This window comes from Saccostrea echinata, unplaced genomic scaffold (genome assembly GCF_033153115.1).
Source record: "Saccostrea echinata isolate AGI-Se365-2 ecotype Australia unplaced genomic scaffold, CSIRO_AGI_Sech_v1 ptg000027l, whole genome shotgun sequence".
In the NCBI taxonomy this organism is placed as follows: Eukaryota; Metazoa; Mollusca; class Bivalvia; order Ostreida; family Ostreidae; genus Saccostrea; species Saccostrea echinata.
The window spans coordinates 11,233,539-11,254,383 of record NW_026889776.1 but is presented as its reverse complement, the minus strand read 5'-3'; the positions used below and the strand labels follow the sequence as shown (position 1 = coordinate 11,254,383).

At 32.5% G+C, this 20,845-nt stretch overlaps 1 protein-coding gene across 1 annotated transcript in view; it reads right to left on the bottom strand.

The window, feature by feature from the left end:
- Positions 1-3,346: 3,346 nt before the first annotated feature.
- The window catches only part of LOC133193209 (multiple epidermal growth factor-like domains protein 10), a 39,387-nt gene continuing 21,888 nt past the window's right edge, over positions 3,347-20,845 (bottom strand). The window contains exons 3-6 of the mRNA XM_061329175.1: positions 8,880-9,122; positions 4,755-4,892; positions 4,528-4,668; positions 3,347-3,504 (exon numbers count right to left, since the gene is read on the bottom strand). Of these exons, the coding sequence (XP_061185159.1) occupies positions 3,347-3,504; positions 4,528-4,668; positions 4,755-4,892; positions 8,880-9,122 (680 nt within the window). The remainder of the gene's footprint in view (positions 3,505-4,527; positions 4,669-4,754; positions 4,893-8,879; positions 9,123-20,845) is intronic.

The window sequence follows — 20,845 nt, the reverse complement described above, 5'->3', positions numbered from 1 at the left end:
TGATTGAACATTAGATATGCATGAGAGGTGTAGCTAACATTGTAAGACTGTGTTTAAAATAAGACTTGATAAATAACAATAACATGTTTAGAAAAAAGAACGTGATCACTCTTTACAATCTCCCTCTCCATTCTCTATGGCACAAATACACTTCTGACAAAGGTTTCAAAACGAAATTAACAATATGAGCACGTCAATGTAATTAAAGCCGATTTTATATCAATGCCAGATGACTTAACGTGTTCGAACACAATGTCCTAGTTAGCACAAAACATGCTACCTTACAAGTCACGTGACTGAATTTAGTATTCACAAAGTTACCTGAGCTAAGAAATCACGTGGCAAATAATATTCAACATGTCACAATCCTTGGTTACAACAGGGAGAGCGAATGTTAGAAGAAGCAGTTTTTTTTCTCTTTTTAACCATGAGCGCATGTTTGCCTATTGATCTCCTTTTGACACATTGTTATTTATGCAAATATACAACTACTGTTAAACGTAGAACGATAGACGAACATGCGCTGACTATGTATAAAAGTCAGTAAAAAAGTTTGCGTCTACATTATCGAACGGAGATTCAAGAAATTGTGATGACCACTGCCTTTGAAAACAGATTCGAACTTCGGAAATACACACTATTATTAAACGTAATTACATAAAGTTGTAGATAGGATGTTGACCATCCTTGCGATGAAAAGAGAAATATTTTTGATTTAAAAGTTCATTTTGTCGCATGTCCTTAAGTGCAGTCATCCTTTGTCGAATCGTCAAAAACTATTTATGAGTTATTCTTTATGCATTTAAATTTCACGGATTCTAATTGCACCAGTTCATACATTATCATGACATCACATATGTTATATAGCGAATATAAAGTATATCTAATTGTAATACATGGTACTCATGTTTGAATCCTGCGTTCTCGGCTGCAGACATTTTGGCTATAACTGTATGTAAATTCCTCACGGGTATAGTTTTGTTAGTTGGACGCCCTTTTTTCGCTGTGTCATGAATAATATCCACTCGGTTTTGGACATTAGGTACATGTATGTTGCTGTTTTCTAAAGTAAGTTCATAACAAATATTATAAAAGGTTATATTACATTTGGGACTGCAAACAACCCTCAACATTTTTGAAAAGAAAAAAACTACTTTTCTCAAGGACGATATATTTATGGAATAAAAATACGAATTAATGTTGTTTTGGGAATAATATAGCTTTGAACTGGAAACAGTGAAAATGCGTTTTATATTCAACTGATTATAAGACATTTGTGTGTACGTTTTGTCACCAGGTTTCTTGGTATTAATTCTATTGTAGAACTTGTTTCCTTCAGTGAAATCGTCATCCTTTTCGTGGATTTTATTGATGATTTCCTTTTTAACCTTTAAAAATATTCATTCTTAAAAGCAGTGTAAAATATATATTCCCACTAAGAGTCAAAGGTAATCATTTGATACAAGACATAAAGAAAACCAAAAATGGCATTAAGCCTGACTTTTTTAAAATATTCAAAAAATAAGACTATAGGTAATAAGAGATTCATCAATATTTGGTAATAATCATGTTTTGAGTGGATTTTTTAGTATAAGAATTGATCAAAGAGTAAAATAATCTAATGAAAAAATATTTATTTAAGAAATTTAACTATATTTTCTTTGTTTACCTTACAAAAATGACAGCCAGTGCAAAAATGATAATAGCAGCAGCGCATGCACTTAAAACTCCAACCAAAGTTAAAGCATTCACGGAATGATTTTTTTCTGACACTTGAGGATCTGTCTTTTCTTCTTGAAAAAAGAAATAACAAATTCTAACATCGACATCATTCATGATTAATGAAGTGAATTTAAACTTTAATTCAAATTAACAAAAAAATCTATGAATGTACTGCTTTGATTATGTCAATAATAAAAAAAAAATTGGTATGGTTCAATTGTTTTTGACACATTATTTATGTTCTTTTATTGTTATACATGTTATATTTATACACATGTACATGTTTTTGATTTTTGAGGAACTGGTATAGGTTTGATGTTCGTAAAATTGCTTTTTACAATCGTATTGAAAAAATTAAGTTTGACAATAAAAATTATATAAAATTATAACCTATAAAAACAGGTTTTAACTTTTTTTTATTGCCTTCCATCAAATGAATGCATTTTTTAAATTCACTTGAATATTTAGAAGTAACAGCGTACTTAACTTCTATATGAGAAAGCAATTATTTCATTCATGATTCAATAGAAAAGTATTTAACTGAATGTCCTTTACAGTATTTTAAAAATTATAATTGATTATAAATATTAAATGATAATTCTCAAAACAATGCCTGAGTACAAAGATTATAAATTTCCCGAGGTAAGATTAATTCTCAAGTGAATAAATAAATAAAGGTTCAGGAAAGGTCCACCAACCTTCAAGGCATGATCCGAGTACATGGTGACATGTTTGGTTGCATTTTGGTGGACAAAGATAAGAGCAGTTTTCACCAAAATGCCCATTTTGACATACTGAAAGAGAAGACATAGTCAACACAGTCAAGAACAATACATTTAAGAAATAAAGTCTGCGTTTTCGTGAATTTTGCAGGATAACCTCTGAGGTCGAGAAATGTCGTTTGAAATACAAAAGCCGAGGCTTTTATAACCCAAACAGCATTTCGAGACCGAGGAGGTTATCCTGCATCATTCACGACAACAGGACTTTATTTCTATTTTACTAACAGCTCTAAAATTCGGCTGATCTTACCAAGAGACGGTAAATTTGTTTGTTTAATTTTGTATCTACATTTGTGTATCTACAGCTTCATTTAGCTGTATCGACTGCAATCGAATGCAGACGATTTGAGCTTTCGTTGGATTAATAATATCCTTTTATTATTTATAAATATTTTTGTAACATATATTAAATAATTTTATGAAGGAAAAATAACAAAATCAGTTGTCTGTATTATTGCTTAATCAATTAAATCACGGAGTATAAGTGTTGTGGGGAGGTCCTTAGAAAAGCTTCATTTAGCTGTAAAAACCGACATTTAGTAGCTGCTTCAGGCAATACACAAAATTTAGACTGCGGAAGACGACAAATCGATATAGTCTCAATAAGTTTTAGACTTTAAACTCAGATATTCATTTAAACTGTACAGTTTTGAAATGTGTTTCTGATCTGATTTTTTTTTTGGATGACGTTCGTGATTTATTGGAGAAAAATGTCCGCGACATTCCTTTGATCTCGACAATAACTGTTGTAGAATTATCAATAACATTCTTTTTTAAACATATTTTTAAAACAATAAACTTCGAAAAGAATTTGCATGAATTAAAATTAAAGACATAATTAATTATCTTTTAATTTTCTTACAGTTGGAACATCTCATTCCGGTGTAACCTTTTAAACATCCTTTGACACAGGCCCCAGTTATATGGTCACATATTCTATTGATACAATTTGTACTACAATGTTCCTCGCACTTTTGTCCGAAGAATCCCTTGAGACAATCTGTTAAAAAAAATAAAAACCGTAAACCAAACACAAAAAGAACCCCTAAATTTGAAAACAAATACTTACATTCATAACAGAGATTTCCAGCGTATCCGGCATTACAACCCATTTCACAAAAACCATATTCTCTTTCGCAATAGGTGCCATTCAAACAGTGTCCACTGCAGTTATGAATACATCCAGGACCAAAGGTTCCATTGTTACATTCTATGATGGGTTTATTCAGAGATTAATTTAAACATTTCGAAATCTTTGTCATACAGATAAAATATGCAGAAGTGCTTTTATATATATATATATATATATATATATATATATATATATATATATATATATATATATATATATATATATATATATATATATTGGAAAAAGCTTTATGACATATCTGTAGAATCAGTGGTTTTATTACCTTTTCCCTTTGTTTTTGTACAGTATTTATATTAAAAGTTGAAATGTTCTTTTCATGTAAGTATCGATTGAAACAAGAAATATTATTTATCTTATTTTTAAATATGTGCAAATTATACATTTTTTCATCAATGTGCGCGTGTTACATGTAATAGGTATATATGAGTTTTTCCTTACTGGTATCATTGCAAATACAACCAAAGTTCAAATATTGCTGAAGTTTAAACATTTAAATAAAAAATTCCCATTTTAAATTGAATAATAACGAAATTTCTAAGACCGAAACAGGCGCGGATCCAAGAATCCCCCCCCCCCCGGGAGGGGGGGGGCGGGTTCCATCCCAGTAAAAAAAAATTCTAACCCAAAAATTTCTTAAGCAAAAAAAGGGGGAAATCCATTTTCCTATTTCGTGGTTGTGATGGTGGGGTCCACGTTTTCTAGGGAGGGTCCAAAGTAATTTTTTATTTGCTTCAGTATATATATACTTTTTAAAACTCTGCAAATTTTAGTGGGTCCCCCAATCCCCTTTAGATCCGCGCATGAGAAAAAATACTAAGGAAACATTGGCTATTGAATGAAGGAGTGGGGAACTTTTCCTATAATATTTACGTTGATCGCACTGCTTCCCCATCCATCCAGCTGCACACCCTCCATCACAAATTCCGGTCACATGGTTACATGAAATGTTTCCTTTACAATGTCCTGAGCAATGTCTTTTACAATCTGTGCCGTGGCGACCCCATACACATTCTGTTTTTTTTCAAATATATTTTTTTAATTAATTATGCATTAATATAATGTTATACTACACATGTTCGTTATCGCAATTCTCGTACCGTCTTTGCAATTTTGTCCGATGTATCCAGGCGCACACCCCAGGCATGATCCGTTGACAATGTTACAACTCCCATCTTGACAATTGATTGGACAAGGTGTGCTACAGTTACTTCCATAAACTCCTACTTTTGAACAACCTGTTCGAATCAGAAATTTAGCATGTTTTAAATCTTTGCAATGCAAATGTTTTATTAATGAGTCAATTAAAACCTCTTTGGCTTTCTTTTCTAAAACCATTCTTGTCGAGACATAACCATTGACTTACTATTTGAAAACTCATAGCATGTTTTATTAAGAGTATCAAATAAATCATTAGTATTTACAAATATTAATATCCTTTATGTGAGAGAAAGAATAAGTATCTGTTTTATTTTTTATAATATTCGTTATGTGACATGATTGCATTTTGGTAATTGCTGTGTTTTTTGTGTTTTTTAAAGACTATTTATCCTGGGATCAATTGTCTTTTTTAATCTATGTCACGATTGTCTAAATTTACAGCCAATCAGCGTGGCTTCTCCTAGTCACGTTACCATGATTGGTGTTTATTTACCACAGGAGAAAGCCATGCTGAATTGCAAGGGAAAATTTCGTTAGAAAAACCCTCCATCCAACTTTCTTTTTTTTATTGTTATACATACAGTGTTGATATTTTGCATTTATCTTGAAATTTATTTTGATTTATCCCTCCTATTTTATGGCAGGCATATCAGCGTTTGAATTATGGATTGTTAAACTTAAGGAGTTTGGATCCTGTCATCAAAAGTAATGAGAATTTTTTATCAAGTATATTCTTAGAATCTACACATATAGCTTAATTAAAAATCAAAACAAAAAATGGGGGTCAATGCGCTTGTTTTTGCGCTACGGAGCATTGAGTTTGACCTTTTTGCACTGTAAATATGTCTTACACATAAATCAGTTTTTAAGTGGAATATATGGAGATAATGAACAGTATTCAAGCTCAAAAGTCCATTAAACATTACAAAATAGGTGCAGAGCAAACACGGACCTCCAAAACATCAGAGTTTTTTCCTCCAATATTTTCTATTCAAATAAATTATGGGAACAAACACAGTCTTACTTAATCTTGAATAGACACATTAAAATTTGTGACAACCAAAAATTTTCAAATTACTTCGCATGTTCAATTATTTGATTTTTTTACACTCAAAAATATCAATTTTCTGGCATTAAAAATTTTAACAAGCAATAAAATCATTTAAAAATAATGTCATTTTACTGAATTTAAGAAGAATGGTTAAAAATATATTCAGAAAAGAAAATTAAAAGTGGGGTCTGTGATGTTTATTTTTAGATATTACTAAAATAGTGCTAATTTTACGCTTAAGTTAAAGCTTTTTTTTTTTTTTTTTTTTTTTTTTTTTTTGATTTCGCAATATATTTGCAATATTTATCAAATATGATGATAAAATTCATAATAGTATATTAATATATAATATAGGACCAGCAGAAAACAGTTCACGGCCTAGAATAACTTTGTGTGCAAGCTGCATGGAAAAATATGAATCCAAACTTAACATACTTTAAATACTTGATATTGTAGAATCGAAATTTATTGTAAGAAGTAAAACATTATGCAGAATTTTTGAAATATAGGTTAATACAAAAATTTGCTCAAAAGCTCAGGAGCGAACCTGTTAAGGGGGTCAGTCTGCATAACCTAATGACAAAGATTTTATGTGTTCTTTAAAAGTTTTTGCTAGTTTTTTTCCGACCTCATAACTTTGTGTATTTTCCTTTTCGTCCTTTACTTGCTTAAATGACATTTTATTCACTGTCACTGCTGCTATTATTTTGTCTAACCTTGTCAAAAAATCTAGCTCATTTGACTTGGCTTCGGACTTGTAAGAATAAATTGAATTTGAAATCAAACCCGAAACTTCTCATGGAAATTCCTGAATATGAAGAATTGTTTATGTATCTTCGAAGAAAGACTTCATTTTTTAGTACTTTTCTAAGAAAGAAACGATATAAGAGACATGCACTTTAAGAATGATATACTTTTTATCAGTGGAAACGAATTTTCCAAATCTTCGTATTTTTAGGTAAGAAATTTATTTGAATATTATGACTAGGTGATTAGTCTATTACCGTAACAAAGAAGGGCGCTAGATTTAAACAAACTTTCAATTTATCAATTTTAAGATCCTACATTTGTTTTCAATCAAGGCAGAAGATCCCGCAAAGACTTTAAAAACGCAGTGTCTTGTTGGTTTATCTTTTCTATTAGGGATCGTTCAGAAAAAATGCTAAGATGTATTCCATTTATAGTGTATGACAGCAAAGATGCAGGGGGATGGGTTGAGAAATTCTAATTTCTTGTAGAATATTTTAGAAATTGTGTGCAAATGGCGCACACCAGTTTATTTTGTTGACTAAGTAATATTGAAAAGGGGCTAAAAACTTATTTTTTACAATTCTTTACATATCATAATTGAGACTTAAGTAAAGTACGGTCACAACAAAAGTTTTCACTGAATTTAATGAAGTGGTACATGTATGCATTTATTCCCTGTAGTTTTAAAAGCTTCTTAAAAATTTGTTACATAAATAATATGTTTAACGAAGAAAATTAACTCGTCCCTTTCATTTTGCCTTTTATCTATACTTATAAATTAATAAATTTTACAAATAAACTCCGAAACGGATGCACCAGAGATTTTACTTACTCCTCTAAGAATACACTAGATACAATATGTCCGTAAACTATATATAGATTTCACTCGCATTGTAAGTATCGTACATTAAATTAAAAGTCTACTTTTATTTTCTATAAACAGCCATGAAATAGCAAAACGTGAGTACGGTGGCCTTTCCGGTTGGCGGATCTCAGTTTCTGGCAATTTTCAATGAAACTGACAACAATCAATCGTTTATTTATTTCATAAGACGTCATCACTGAATTATTCAAGCAAAACTTGATTTAAATGACATAAAAGAAACAAGTTGTGATAACCGATTAAAAAGGGAAATGTGCAAATTATTTTTGTCATTCACTGATCTTAATATTGACGGAAGCTTCTAGAACATCATATAGCATCGAGCCCGATGTTAAAAAGAAAAAACGATTTGATCATAGCTGCAGGAACATAAAAAAGCTTATTTGCGCATGATCTTTTAAATGATGGTAAATCATTGATAACACTATAAGTTTTGCATATATTTATATATCGAAAGATTATTACATATATGTATTAGGTTTTCCTAATAAATTTATCGGTAAAATGTGTATATATTCCTCACTGAGAGTATCGTGGCAACAAACCCGAGGCACAATTTCTACTTCGTAATAAAATTGCTTACATGAAAAGAGAAAATTAATGAATAAGATATTGCTCAAATACAATTAAAGCTGTAAAGTTTTGTGCTTTAATCAATACATTTCAGTTTTTTTTTCTAAATACAGTCTTTTGTATCAAATACTCGGCCTATTCATAGGGCGTTAAAAGCTAATTTTTACACGGGTACTTGCGTCTTGGTTTATATATATGTATGTACCTTATTGATTTGTAAAAAGGTAAAGTACATTTTTTACATATCAATAAGGTACATAAATATTTGTAAAACAAGACCCAAGTACCTGTGAATTTTTAACCCCTCCCCCCTCCCCCCCAAAAAAACCCCAATCAATTATTTAGTAAAATGTGCATATTCGCTGCTTTTATCCTGAATGAAATAAGAGCATCTGAAGAACAATATCCATAACATAGTATAACAGTTTCACAAGAAACTTCAACTAATGAAATTGTTATTTTTTCAAGTTTTTACAAAAGGGGATGGGGGGAGGGGGTTGGAGACGTGCATGCGGGATTTTGAACAAAGTATTTCTTCCTGCTATAAGCCTGTACACTGTCAGTAGAAACTACAATATATTTTCTGTCGGTAGTGGTATAAATTCAATTACCCGCGCTTGCGCGGGATTTCATCTAGTTGTATATAATAATGGGAAATAGAAACACTCAAAACAAGCACAGAAAAGAATTCATATGCATTAGCTCAGATAGGTTTTTAATGCTAAAGATTGTAATTGGTTGGGGGAGGGGGGGGGTTGTAAAGTAAACTATTCGATACATGTACTACTAAATTAAATTTCAAACTACCTTGTACTTTAACTTCACACAACTCAGTAATAGCAGCTAAAATTTCGTATTCTTCAGGGTATGTAACTCCGTCCAGTCTTTCATTGTAATAGATGACGTAACGACCATATCCAATACATGTTGTATTAAACACTAAGGGAGGTAATGGAAGTGTGTTCTTGTAACAGAGGCTACTGCCCTCTCTACTAGGTGTGTTGGATATATAGATAGAAAATCCAGCAAAGCGGCTTCTTTGTCTATTCTCTGAAAATATTTCAAAATTCAAAGCATTGTAAAACAACATCTCATTGTTTTCTTCAGGAAATGCTAATTGTTTTACATAAAACAAACTTTTGAATTATGTTGATTTTTTTTTTCTGAATAAAAATAATTTATGTGTATAACTGTATATCAATTGTACAAACTATCTAAAATTCTTTAAATGCAATGAATAAAATTTCAATAATTAACGCATATCCTTTTCTTGAAAAATAACGACATGCAATGTTCACCCGCAAAAAGAAAATTGTAGATAGTCGCATTTATTTGATTTCTCAAATTACTGTTTTCACTATAGAAATGTAGTGATTTATCTGACTAAGTATTTTTCTCTCTGCATTATGTTGGGATAATATGAAATAATTTAAACCACAATGGAATGATTCAGATCACTTTTATTACCAAATTTCTTGAAAAAATACAGCACCTGTAATTGCTAATTTCTTTCGCCCAAGCAGAATTCCTTTATGAGACAATGGTTTCTTCTTTAACTAGACTTTTTTTTGTTAATTTAGGTACATATACAGCTCAAATGTAACTTGTTTTTAATTTTGTTGGCCTTGTTTTCTTTTCATTTTTCTTTTTCTGTTTTAGAATTTTTTATGAGACTCTCGTTTCTTCCTTTATTACGCGTTTTCTTTTGGATAGCCGCATTACTGAAATGCAGTTGTTTTTGATTATGTTGATAGGGTTTTTCTTTTACATTTCTTTCCTCTTATTTTAGAATCCTATACGTAACCTGGTTTTTTCTTTCACTTTATTTTTAGGATAATTTAAATAATTGAAACGCAGTTTGTTTTTAATTATGTTGATTATGTTGGCTGGGTACTTATGTCACAACGTACCAGCTATGACCATTTTTTTTAATATTGTTACTTAGCATGTAGTATGGAAGCAAGAGGAAGAAAGAAGATGAGATTGCAGGTGCCAATGCTGGAGCTGTAATTATTTCTGTTCATCTTGACTGGTGAGATTCGCAGCGTACTATGAGAAAATCAATGGCATATAGAAGGGTACAAATATAAACCTTATGAAAATTAAATTCAATTTTGTAAATTTATTATTATATCGAAAGACTTAATATCGATTTAAATAAACAGTTTATTTCCCGTTCTGTATTGAGTATAACTTGGTCAGCTGCTTCAACAATCACGTATATGTACTGCATGGAGTTCATGAACAAATTTAAATATCGAAAGGGTACATCCTAATTCAAATTAAAAAAAATAGTGATATCTTTTTGTCCCCAGCTTTCACTGAAAGTAGGCAATTTTAATTTAGGTCTTTCTGTCCGTCCGCCTAGCTGTTTTTCTGTCTGTCTGTAACTCTTTTGTTCCTTTTATGGCTTAAAGAAGACCCCTATTAATTTTGAGGTCAAAGGTCAAGGTCATAAATTCATAAAGTATGTCTGTTTGAAAACTTTCGTTTCCGAGGGACACCCCGAGAAGCCTTTGAGTTTTTGCAAAAAAAATTTATAACACAATTCCCTATGGCGCAAGGAAGACCCCCTATTGATTTTGAGGAAAAAGGTCAAAAGTCAAGGTCAAAAATTCATACATATGTGTAAAACTTTCGTTTCCGGGGAGAAAAATGTCCTGTAGAAAATTTCAAATTCCTTTAGGATTGTTTCTTCTCCTACATGAATTTGTTTAATACATTTGTTCGACTGTAGCCATTAATTCTTACCAGTATAAAATATTTTGTATCAGAGAAAGAATCATAAAGAAACATCATTAATGTGGCTGAAAAACATACTTTATCTTTATTAAACAATTCCTGATGTTTAAAGTCAATTTAAAAGGTTATCTGTATGGAATTAGTTTGAACACAGTAGTAAATATATGTATAATATTACGTACAAAACAATATCATTTCACAGTTGACCATTTCTACTGCTACATACTACTGCAAGACAATTTTATTTTGCATCCTAATTTTGAATGGATTGCTAAATAGGTTGATTAACTTTTTAAAAAAAAAACTTGTTGAGGGGCATGTGCTACTTTAAAATGCTGAAAAAATGCTTAAACCTTAGCCATTTATAATGTAAAGAGTATTAAATATTAGTCAAAACCTGCCTCTGCAAATAAATGTCAAGCAAGAGGTTCTTGAGATACTACTGGGGCATCATATGGAATTGCTAATGTAGCAGAGAACCTGCTGAGCTTTGTCCTGAAAATCACTAATGAGGGTCATTAAATTATTACAGATTAACCTGTCTTTCAATTTTAATTACTGTAAAGTATACCATTCTTAATTATATCATTTTAGTTAGCAGTACAGCCGAATACTACTTGTCAATGACATTCATCCTTTGATCTAAAAGTTAGTTGTTTGTTATACATGTATCATTTTTATTAAGGTATTAAAATACTAAAAGACTATCAAAAGCAACTTTTCGAGATATTTGCTGGAGGCAATAAAAGTTGAATATAGTAGTGAATCAGATGACCTTTGACCTTTTGAGCTTTTAAACAATTGCTTTACCCATTAATCATTCAAGAAATGTGTCCCACTTCTTTGAATGGGAGATGTACATTAAGGAGGGATTCTTGTCTGGTTTCTGACTATATGAAATATTCAAAGTATATCTGCTTATATGCTTTATATATTTAGATGTACGAGATTTAAAAGATCATATTTTTCTTTCCTCATCACAATTGTACAACTTTAAATAGGAATGGTAAACTGAAATCTAGAAGGGACTATATTTTTGGCGGAATGGCGTATGAAAATATCTTCTTTTCTGCCTCTCAAAAATATTATAGACCAATGAACTTAGTTTTAAATTTTACACAATCAAAGACTTGAAGAAAAATTAATATAGGAAGCATATAAAAATAACTAAAATATCCTGAAAAGGACTATATTCTGTAGTGGCCAGTATCTGCCCCCAAAATAAAACTTTAATGGAGAAATCTTTAATTATGTTTTAAACCAGGTGGATATTTGCAGACTTCAAAGCATTACATATTTTTATCAACTATGACATCATTAGTTAGATATGACGTCAATAAAATGACGTAAATTCCAAATTGCAATGATTTTGAGAGAAAATAGTGTATTTTACGTCGGTATTTTGATTGGAAATTATCGAGCGCAGGTCTGCTCAGACTAGATCTTTTGATATAATGTGTAGAATGATAATATCAATGAAATATGTGAATATGGTACCTGAGCAAGCTTGCGCTCTATAAATACTATAGTCAAATTTGAACAAACTCTGTGCATTTTGGCCTCTATTTTAAAAATAACGAAAATCCAAATAGTTTGTGACGTCACAGAGACAAGAAAAGCCAACTAATTTTTCCAATTTCATAATATATTGTCTTAATTTGGATTATTTTATACAATATATGCACTTTTTCTCATTTCAAGAGATTTTCAAAATTTGACTATTATGGGGGCAGGAATACGCCCTTACCGTATATAGTTCTTTAAGAAAAATAGAGAAAATTCGGATTAGCCAATATCCATTTTAGTGAAATTATTTATGTCTATTTGGTAATATCATCCTATAGACCCTAGATGGTAATATCTCTTTATGCAAAAAGAAAAACATTTAATATTTTGAAATAGAAGTAGGCAACAGTACTTTTTTTTATTCTTAATGTCCAGGGAAAAGGTAATGACCTTGACCTGACCTTCCCTCTAATATAATACGGGCAAATTTAATCTAAATGATACCATCACTTAGTGCTATTGTTTTCTTAATTCTGTGAAAAATTCATTGATTTTTAAATACTAAAATATGAGAGGAATCCCGCCTTAATGCATTATTCTGTTGAGAAAAAAATGATCTGGTATATAGCCTGTCAAGCCTTTAAGTAATACAGTAAGTTATTTAAGTTTTCTAATTGCTGGCTTTTTACAATACATAATACATGTATCATCTGAAAGATATCACAATAACCTTGCCAATGATCTCTTAAAATCCCCAGAGTAGTATAGAAATCCTTAAATCATGAACAAAGTAATAAGAAATCAAGTTATTTTATAAAGTGAGTAAAAAAAATAGTTTGACAAATAATCTAAGCATTTTTCATTGATCCAACATGGACCATGACCAGTTTCCACTTTTTAAGTGGTGTATATCAAATCATTGATTAATTTGGTTTAAGGAAAATTCTTGTTGTCAGATGTCACATGCGAGTGTACACAGACACTATTATAGACTCAACCTTTTTTTAAATTGAGTCTCTCTATTTTATATATGATTGTGTAATGTAAAGCGGTCACCCATCCAAAGGTCACCACAGCTTGACTTGCCTGAAATTGAGGGAGACTCTACCACAACAACAATAAAGATAGCTCAATAGCAATGCAGGTTTAGTTCCCTATATACTAATGTCTCCTACATCTCATTTAGTTTGTAAAATATTTGAATTATTGCATCATCAAACTGATGGATTTGAAGATTTCTACAGAGCAAAAAATCAGACAGTATCATACAAAAATGAGTCCCATGAGTGAAAGTTATAAACAATGAGATTAAGTCTCAGCCAATGACTAGAGCCTTGTAAGATCATTTTGAGTTTGTATAAACAATAACATTTAATAGCGATTCTCTTAATCACTTAAACTTCTTTGCCACGCATGGTCACCGATTTTGATGAAACTTTGCCCGTTATTACAACTTACAACAGAAACGTATATCAAATAAATTTCCGTTCCTATGTGTCCTGGTTGCCATGGAAACAGCCAGAAAAGTTGGAAAAATTGAGATTTTCAGCTACTTTGAATCTTTATTAAACCTTAATAAAGACTAAGAAAACAAACAAACCATTCTCACAAAAACATGACACCTTGTTGCCACTTATGCAATAAAAAACTATTTAGAATTTATCTCTAAGTAAGTGGTAACCAAGGGTACATTTGGAATACATTTTAGATGCCGAAAATGCTGAAAAACGCTGAATATTCACTAATGATAGGTGTTACATGATCAAACTCAATCAAAAACTTAAGAAAAACAATAAAAATATTTGACCTTAAGTAATTAGGTATTGGCAATATTATTCTAAAAATAACTTTCATGGTTGCCATGGTAACACAGTGTAACCATCCAAAAACAGTTGCTAAGATTGGGTTAATGCTACTAACTTGAGGAAAAATAATAAAATTTATGACTGGCACATATACATCCTTAGGACCTTGCAACACCGACAACAAAGAAAAATTGAGTTAATTGTTACTTTGCAGTGTAACCCTGGAAACAAAGTACCAGTTGTTTAAAGTGATATTTTTTTTTTTTGCTGCCTCAGGAATTTATTTAATTCTTAATCTATAAACATATTATTTGACTCACCTTGAATAATACTTATCTGGTAGAACAAAAGTTGAATATCATATATTGATAAAGTTTGTTGATAATACAACACTGTTGCTATGGTTACCAAGAAGGAAAATGTTCCAGCTTTTTGCATCCAGTTAGAGATTGGGTGGTAGTCAAAATTGAAAGTCAGGTTAGTTGTTCATAAATATCAATCATAAAAGTTTTTTTGGAATTTACATAGAAGGGAACGTATCCAAGGAAACAGAATATTTTTCAGATTTTAATGCATATTTTGGCTTATTTCCATAGCAACGCTCTATTTAAAGAATTGAATTTGAATTTTTTTTGAAATATGAAAATTAGGGTCACACCAACGCCTTTAAAAATTGATCATCAGTTATATAGAAATGTGCTTTTTAAAAAGATAGGATAAGATGAAAACACTATGAGAGTAAATGAGTAAATTTAAAATCCCTTCGTGTTATTAAAACCATGGCAACCATTGCCAAACTATAAGAAATATCTAATTTGTTACAAGGATCTCTTGTCTATTATTTGCTTGCATTTCATCCTATAATTGTTTTTATTCTTACGTGTATGACTATATAAAATTATTACTTTTGAATAATTTGTTTCCATAGTTACGTATGTAACAGTTAATTTACCAAACATGTTTATCATGCATTTAATCATCAGACCTTCAACTTTCAGAAACATTCATTGCCATTTGTTTGCTTGCTCCAAACGTTAAATGTAAGACTCTGAACATGTTGAAAAATGCCATTTTTCAAACTTATGGACATGTTGCTATTGTAACCATGACACGTAGCAACCAATTTTTGCCCTATTTGAGTTTACGGTATCAAAGACTTTTATCATAGAAAGTTTGGAGAAATTCTGAGACTATGCGTGCCACAGCTCCAATATAAAAGTTCAAGTCATTACAGAGAATGGCTCTTAAAATATTAAAGTAAAAAAATAATTATCTAATGCTGGTGAAACTAAATTATTTGAATTTTCTCGTGACCATCTGTCTTTAAAAATTCAACTAAAAAATGTGCCAATTTCCTACGGAAACTTTAAAGGAAGGAGTAGCATTTTGAAAACGAAAAATTAAAAAAAAATGTTTACAGACAATACAATGAAACACTTTTATTAATGAAGAATCATTTACCTTTGCAAGATCATTAAAAAGTGGAGAAATAAGAAATTTTTAGGTACTGGATTCCTGTGAAGTGGTAACTCCATAAATTCTATACGACAAATCATACAAAAATATGTTCATGGCTGTCTCTGATGTTTTGTATATGTATAATTACATTATATAGAATATGAAATTTTTGAATTCTTGATCAACACTTAAAAAAAGTCAAAAGCATAATTATTAATACTTGGTCTAATAAAGAAGACCAAGGACAGATATTATGAAAATTGTCTCGATCCAGTCCAATTCAGATCTTGATTTGCATCAGCAGTTAGTTATCTTGAACAATGTTGAGGATTAATTATTAATGGAAATCATATATTCTTTTGATCAATCGTCTTATTCTAAAACATTGAGTGATAATAATTAAATATGTATCATAATCTATATCCACGTAGTATACTCTATATCTAAATCCAAAATTATTGGAGAAAAATATTACATAAAACTCGATATCATTGTAGTCCCATAGAGTTGACACTGTATGGAGTATGCTGGTCACCTATTTTTCCGCTGATCATTTTACAAATATTGATTTGATAATACATTAATACTATACAATCGAAATTTTACCTTTCGCCCTTTGAAAAAGCATCTTTCACTTCTCAAAACGTCTACACAGTGTACCTTAAGCCAAAAAAGAAAAAAAGAAAAGAAAAAAAGAAAAAAAAACAAGATGTGTTTGTGAAACACTGATGCAACCGTATGGCAACTTATAGCGATGCTTATACTTTCTCAAATGCAAATGAAATATGTTGATACCCAGAGTAAGGTCTTGTCCCGAGGGAATATAAATGTGAAATATGAAAGTCCTAGCAGCAACCAATGAAAAGATATTGAAAAGGTTAAAGTTTTTCAAAAGTAAGTCAAACATAAAGGTCAAGGTCAAATAGTCAAAATTAATGGTGCCCAAAAAAAGGCCTTCTCACAAGAAATACACATGTAAATATGAAAGCCCTAGCACCAACCATTCAAAAGACGTGGCCAAGTTTAAAGTTTTTCAAAAGTGGGTCAAACTCCAAGGTCAAAGGGTCAAAGTAGTTGGTATCCGAATGAAGGTCTTGTCACAAGGATTACACATGTAAAGTTTGAAAGCCCTAACACCAAGTGTTCAAAAGTTATGGCCAAGGTTAAAGTTTTTCAAAAGTAGGTCAAACTCCTAGGTCAGGGTCAAAGTTGTTAGTATCCAAAGAAAGGTCTTGTCACAAGGATTACACATGTGAGGTTTGAAAGTCCTAGCACCAACTGATCAAAAGTTATGGCCAAGGTAAAAAATGGATAAAATTTTGTAAAATTGGGTCAAACTCCAAGGTCAAAAGGTCAAATATGATGGTACCCAAAAAAGGTCTTGTCAAAAGGAATACTCATCTGAAATATGAAAGCTATAGCTCCAACCAATCAAAAGTAATGAGCAATGTTAAAGTTTTTGCGGACAAACAGATACACAGACAAACAGACGGACGGACGGACAGGACAAAAACTATATACCCCCTGAATCTTCGATACAGGGGCATAAAACCTGGTTCTGTGTGTGGAACGGGGAAAATGCTTCAATTCGAAACATTAAAACTAAAAGACGCAAAACAAGCTTATCCATAACTTGTACTTACATATATGTACAGAGATCATAACAAAACGACAAAATGCCAACCATACTTCTCTCCAAAGCCAAAAAAATACGTCACAGAAACATATATTACACAGCTGCTAAATTGGTGCGTTCAGTATGGAAGTTGTACGATAGATTAACTATGGATGAAATTCAATATTGTCTTCAAGTTAACACTCAACAAATTAAGAAACTTTCATGGAAAAAGAGATTAATTTTATAATTTATTGCGGTTTAATGCTTTTTTTTTCTTTTGAAAGAATTGTTACATTCATATTTGATAAATAATTATACTTTTTTCCAAGTGCATACTTGAACATATGGAGTGTGTTATATCAGTTTGTTTACTTACTTAAAACACATGTGTGAATTATTTATACGAAAATGTAAGGAAAATATCATTAAATCTAAAACCTGTATTCTTTACTTGGATATTTTTTTTTACACGTGTAACATATGATTATTTGATGCTTATTTGATCGGGTTCGTGATACATTATATGATTACTATTAAAGTTGTGAAACTGAACACACGTGTTGTCCCTAGTTCAGGTTTCGGGCATAACAGGCAGACATTACATGGTGTCAGAAGTGCTAGATGTGTCAGGGCAGTCAATCAGGACCTTTTGCATAAGTTTATTGCCGTTTCAAGAGAAACCACTGTTAGCATTTTCAAAATACTTCGGATTATCAGGTCAGTCAGTGTATGTGAAATTTCAAGATGGCCGCCGCTGCACAGTTCGACCCGCCGCGCTTAGACTGGGAAGCACCAGACATGTATCAAGAATTTTGTCGCTTTAAACAGCACGTACAGTTTGTATTCAAAGGACCACTTACATCTGCTAAGGACAAAGATCGAGCAGGATGGCTGGGAATCTGGGTCGGTAAACAAGGACGTGAAGTGTACAAGACATTTGAGTGGGAGTCTGGAGACGAGGACAAACCCGACAAAATTCTCGACAAATTCGAGGCATACGTCCGCCCAAGGAAAAATAAACGGGCAGCACGATTCAAAGTGAAACAGAGAAAACAAGGTGAGAGTGAGCCATTTGATAACTTTGTCAAAGACTTAAAGCTTATCATTATGGACTGTGAATATACAAATCCAGATGACGTCCTGATAGACGCTATAATAGCAGGAGTCAGACATGTTAAGGTACAAGAAAGACTTTTGGATCAAGGTAGTGATCTTACACTTGCAAAAGCTCTCAGTATTGGTCGTCAGTATGAAAACTCGCAGAAACAGCTCAAACTCATTCGAGGATGTGAGGATCAGGCAGTTACTCAACAGGTCTCACAAGTGTACGCTGTACAGAAAAAGGTATATCAGTATAAACCTCATCACAAAACAAAAAGACACAAGAGACAGCCTTACAAACCCAAAGCAAAAAAGGAAAAGTGTAGTAGATGTGGGCTTGACCCGACAGAAGGCCATGCAAAATCAGGTCAGTGTCTGGCAATCGGATCAACGTGCAAATACTGTCACAAGAAAGACCATTGGATAGCCGTGTGCAGAAAACGTACAAAAGGAGTTAATGCACTACAGGAGACAGATAGTGAAACCAATTCTTCAGATGAAGATGTACTTCACATATACAGTGCACAGGATGACAGTTCCAAGACTAATGATAAGTGGGTAGTAAAAGCAACCATTAACAGTAAGCCTGTTAAATTCAGGATAGACACTGGGGCAAAGTCTTCAATCATTGTCAAATCAGTGTTCGACTCTCTAGGATCTCATGCACCTACTTACAAGAGCACTAAAGTTTTAAAGTCCTACACTAATCATAGGATCCGTCCCTTATATAGTGTTAACCTTCCAATCAAACCTAAGGGGAGACAAGTGAATACACAATTTGAAATTGTAGAGTTGGAACAAGAGAACATTATCAGTGGTGATGTCGCATAAAAACTAAATCTGATTGAAAGGATTCAGAAACTGGATAACGGGATTGATAATCATCCAGAATACAAGTTCAAAGACTTTCCCGAGTTGATTAAAACTTCTGGAACTCTACCTGGAGAACACAACATTGAAATAGATCCAGACGCTGAGGGAGTTATTCATGCACCTCGTAGACAGCCAGCATCACTGAAACCAAGGATCATAGAAAAGCTTAAGGAGATGAAACAGAATGGCTACATTGTAAAGGTAGATACTCCAACTGAATGGGTCAGTTCGATGGTCGTGTCAATGAGAAACGATAAGATTCGAATCTGTCTGGATCCATCCGACCTGAACAAAGTTGTAAAGAGAGCTCACCACCCCATGAAAACAGTCGAGGATATCGTTTCAAACATATCAAATGCCCGTGTTTTCTCAAAGCTGGATGCTAAGTCAGGATTCCTCCAAATTAAGCTGAATGAGAAATCATCATACCTAACAACCTTCAATACTCCAATAGGAAGGTACAGATGGCTGCGTCTTCCATTTGGCATTAAATCCGCTCCTGAAATCTTTCAGCATATCATGGATCAGATGCTTGAAGGGATAGAAGGTGCAGCAGCAGTGATGGATGACATACTTATAGGTGGAAGAGATGTAGAACAGCATGATCAGATATTCAGAAGAGTCATTGAGAGAGCTACACAGTATAACCTGAAGCTTAATTATGACAAATGTGAAATCAGACAACCGCAGGTTTCATATGTAGGACACTTGATTACAGAGAATGGTATTAAGCCAGACCCGAACAAAGTCCGAGCTCTAGTTGACATGCCAAGGCCAAAGGATAAGGAAGGAGTAAGACGTTTCTTAGGTCTGGTTCAGTATTTAGCCAAATTTATACCAAATTTGAGTCAAGTTGATGCACCACTCAGAGTACTAGTGAAGTCAGAAACTGAATTTACGTGGCATCATGAGCAAGAAAACTGCTTCAGTGAACTCAAAAGACTTTGTAGTAGACAACCTGTGCTTGCATTTTATGACGTCAACAAGCCAGTGGAGATTCAGTGTGATGCATCAAAGGATGGACTTGGAGCAGTGCTAATCCAAGCGGGATGCCCGGTCGCATACTCATCTCGCTCGCTCACAGACACAGAGAAGCGCTATGCGCAGATAGAAAAAGAGATGTTGTCCATTGTTCATGCAGCAACAAAGTTCCATTGTTATATATTTGGAAAAGAAACTATTGTCTATAATGACCATAAGCCACTGGAAATGATCTTCCAGAAGCCACTAGCATCCACACCAATGAGGTTGCAGAAAATGCTGCTGAGGCTTCAGTGGTATAACGTAAAAGTTCGTTACCGTAAAGGAAAGGATATGACAGTTGCTGATGCTCTATCCAGAGAGTATTTACCCGAGGCTGATCCGGAGATAGAGACTCTAGAAAACATCAATATGTTCGACATGTTAGATGTCACTCCAGATCGCTACTTGGACATAGCCCATCGTACCAGAATAGAATTGTCAGACCTTTGTAGCATGATAGTACATGGGTGGCCAGACATTAAATCCGAGACACCTCTTAGCGTCAGAGAGTACTGGGATTCTAGGGATTTGTTATCAGTCACAGATGGCATAGTCTACAAAGGATTGAGGATCGTTATACCTCCAAGTCTACGAAGCCACATGCTGAAAATAATTCATGAGTCACATTTAGGAATTGTCAAGTGCAA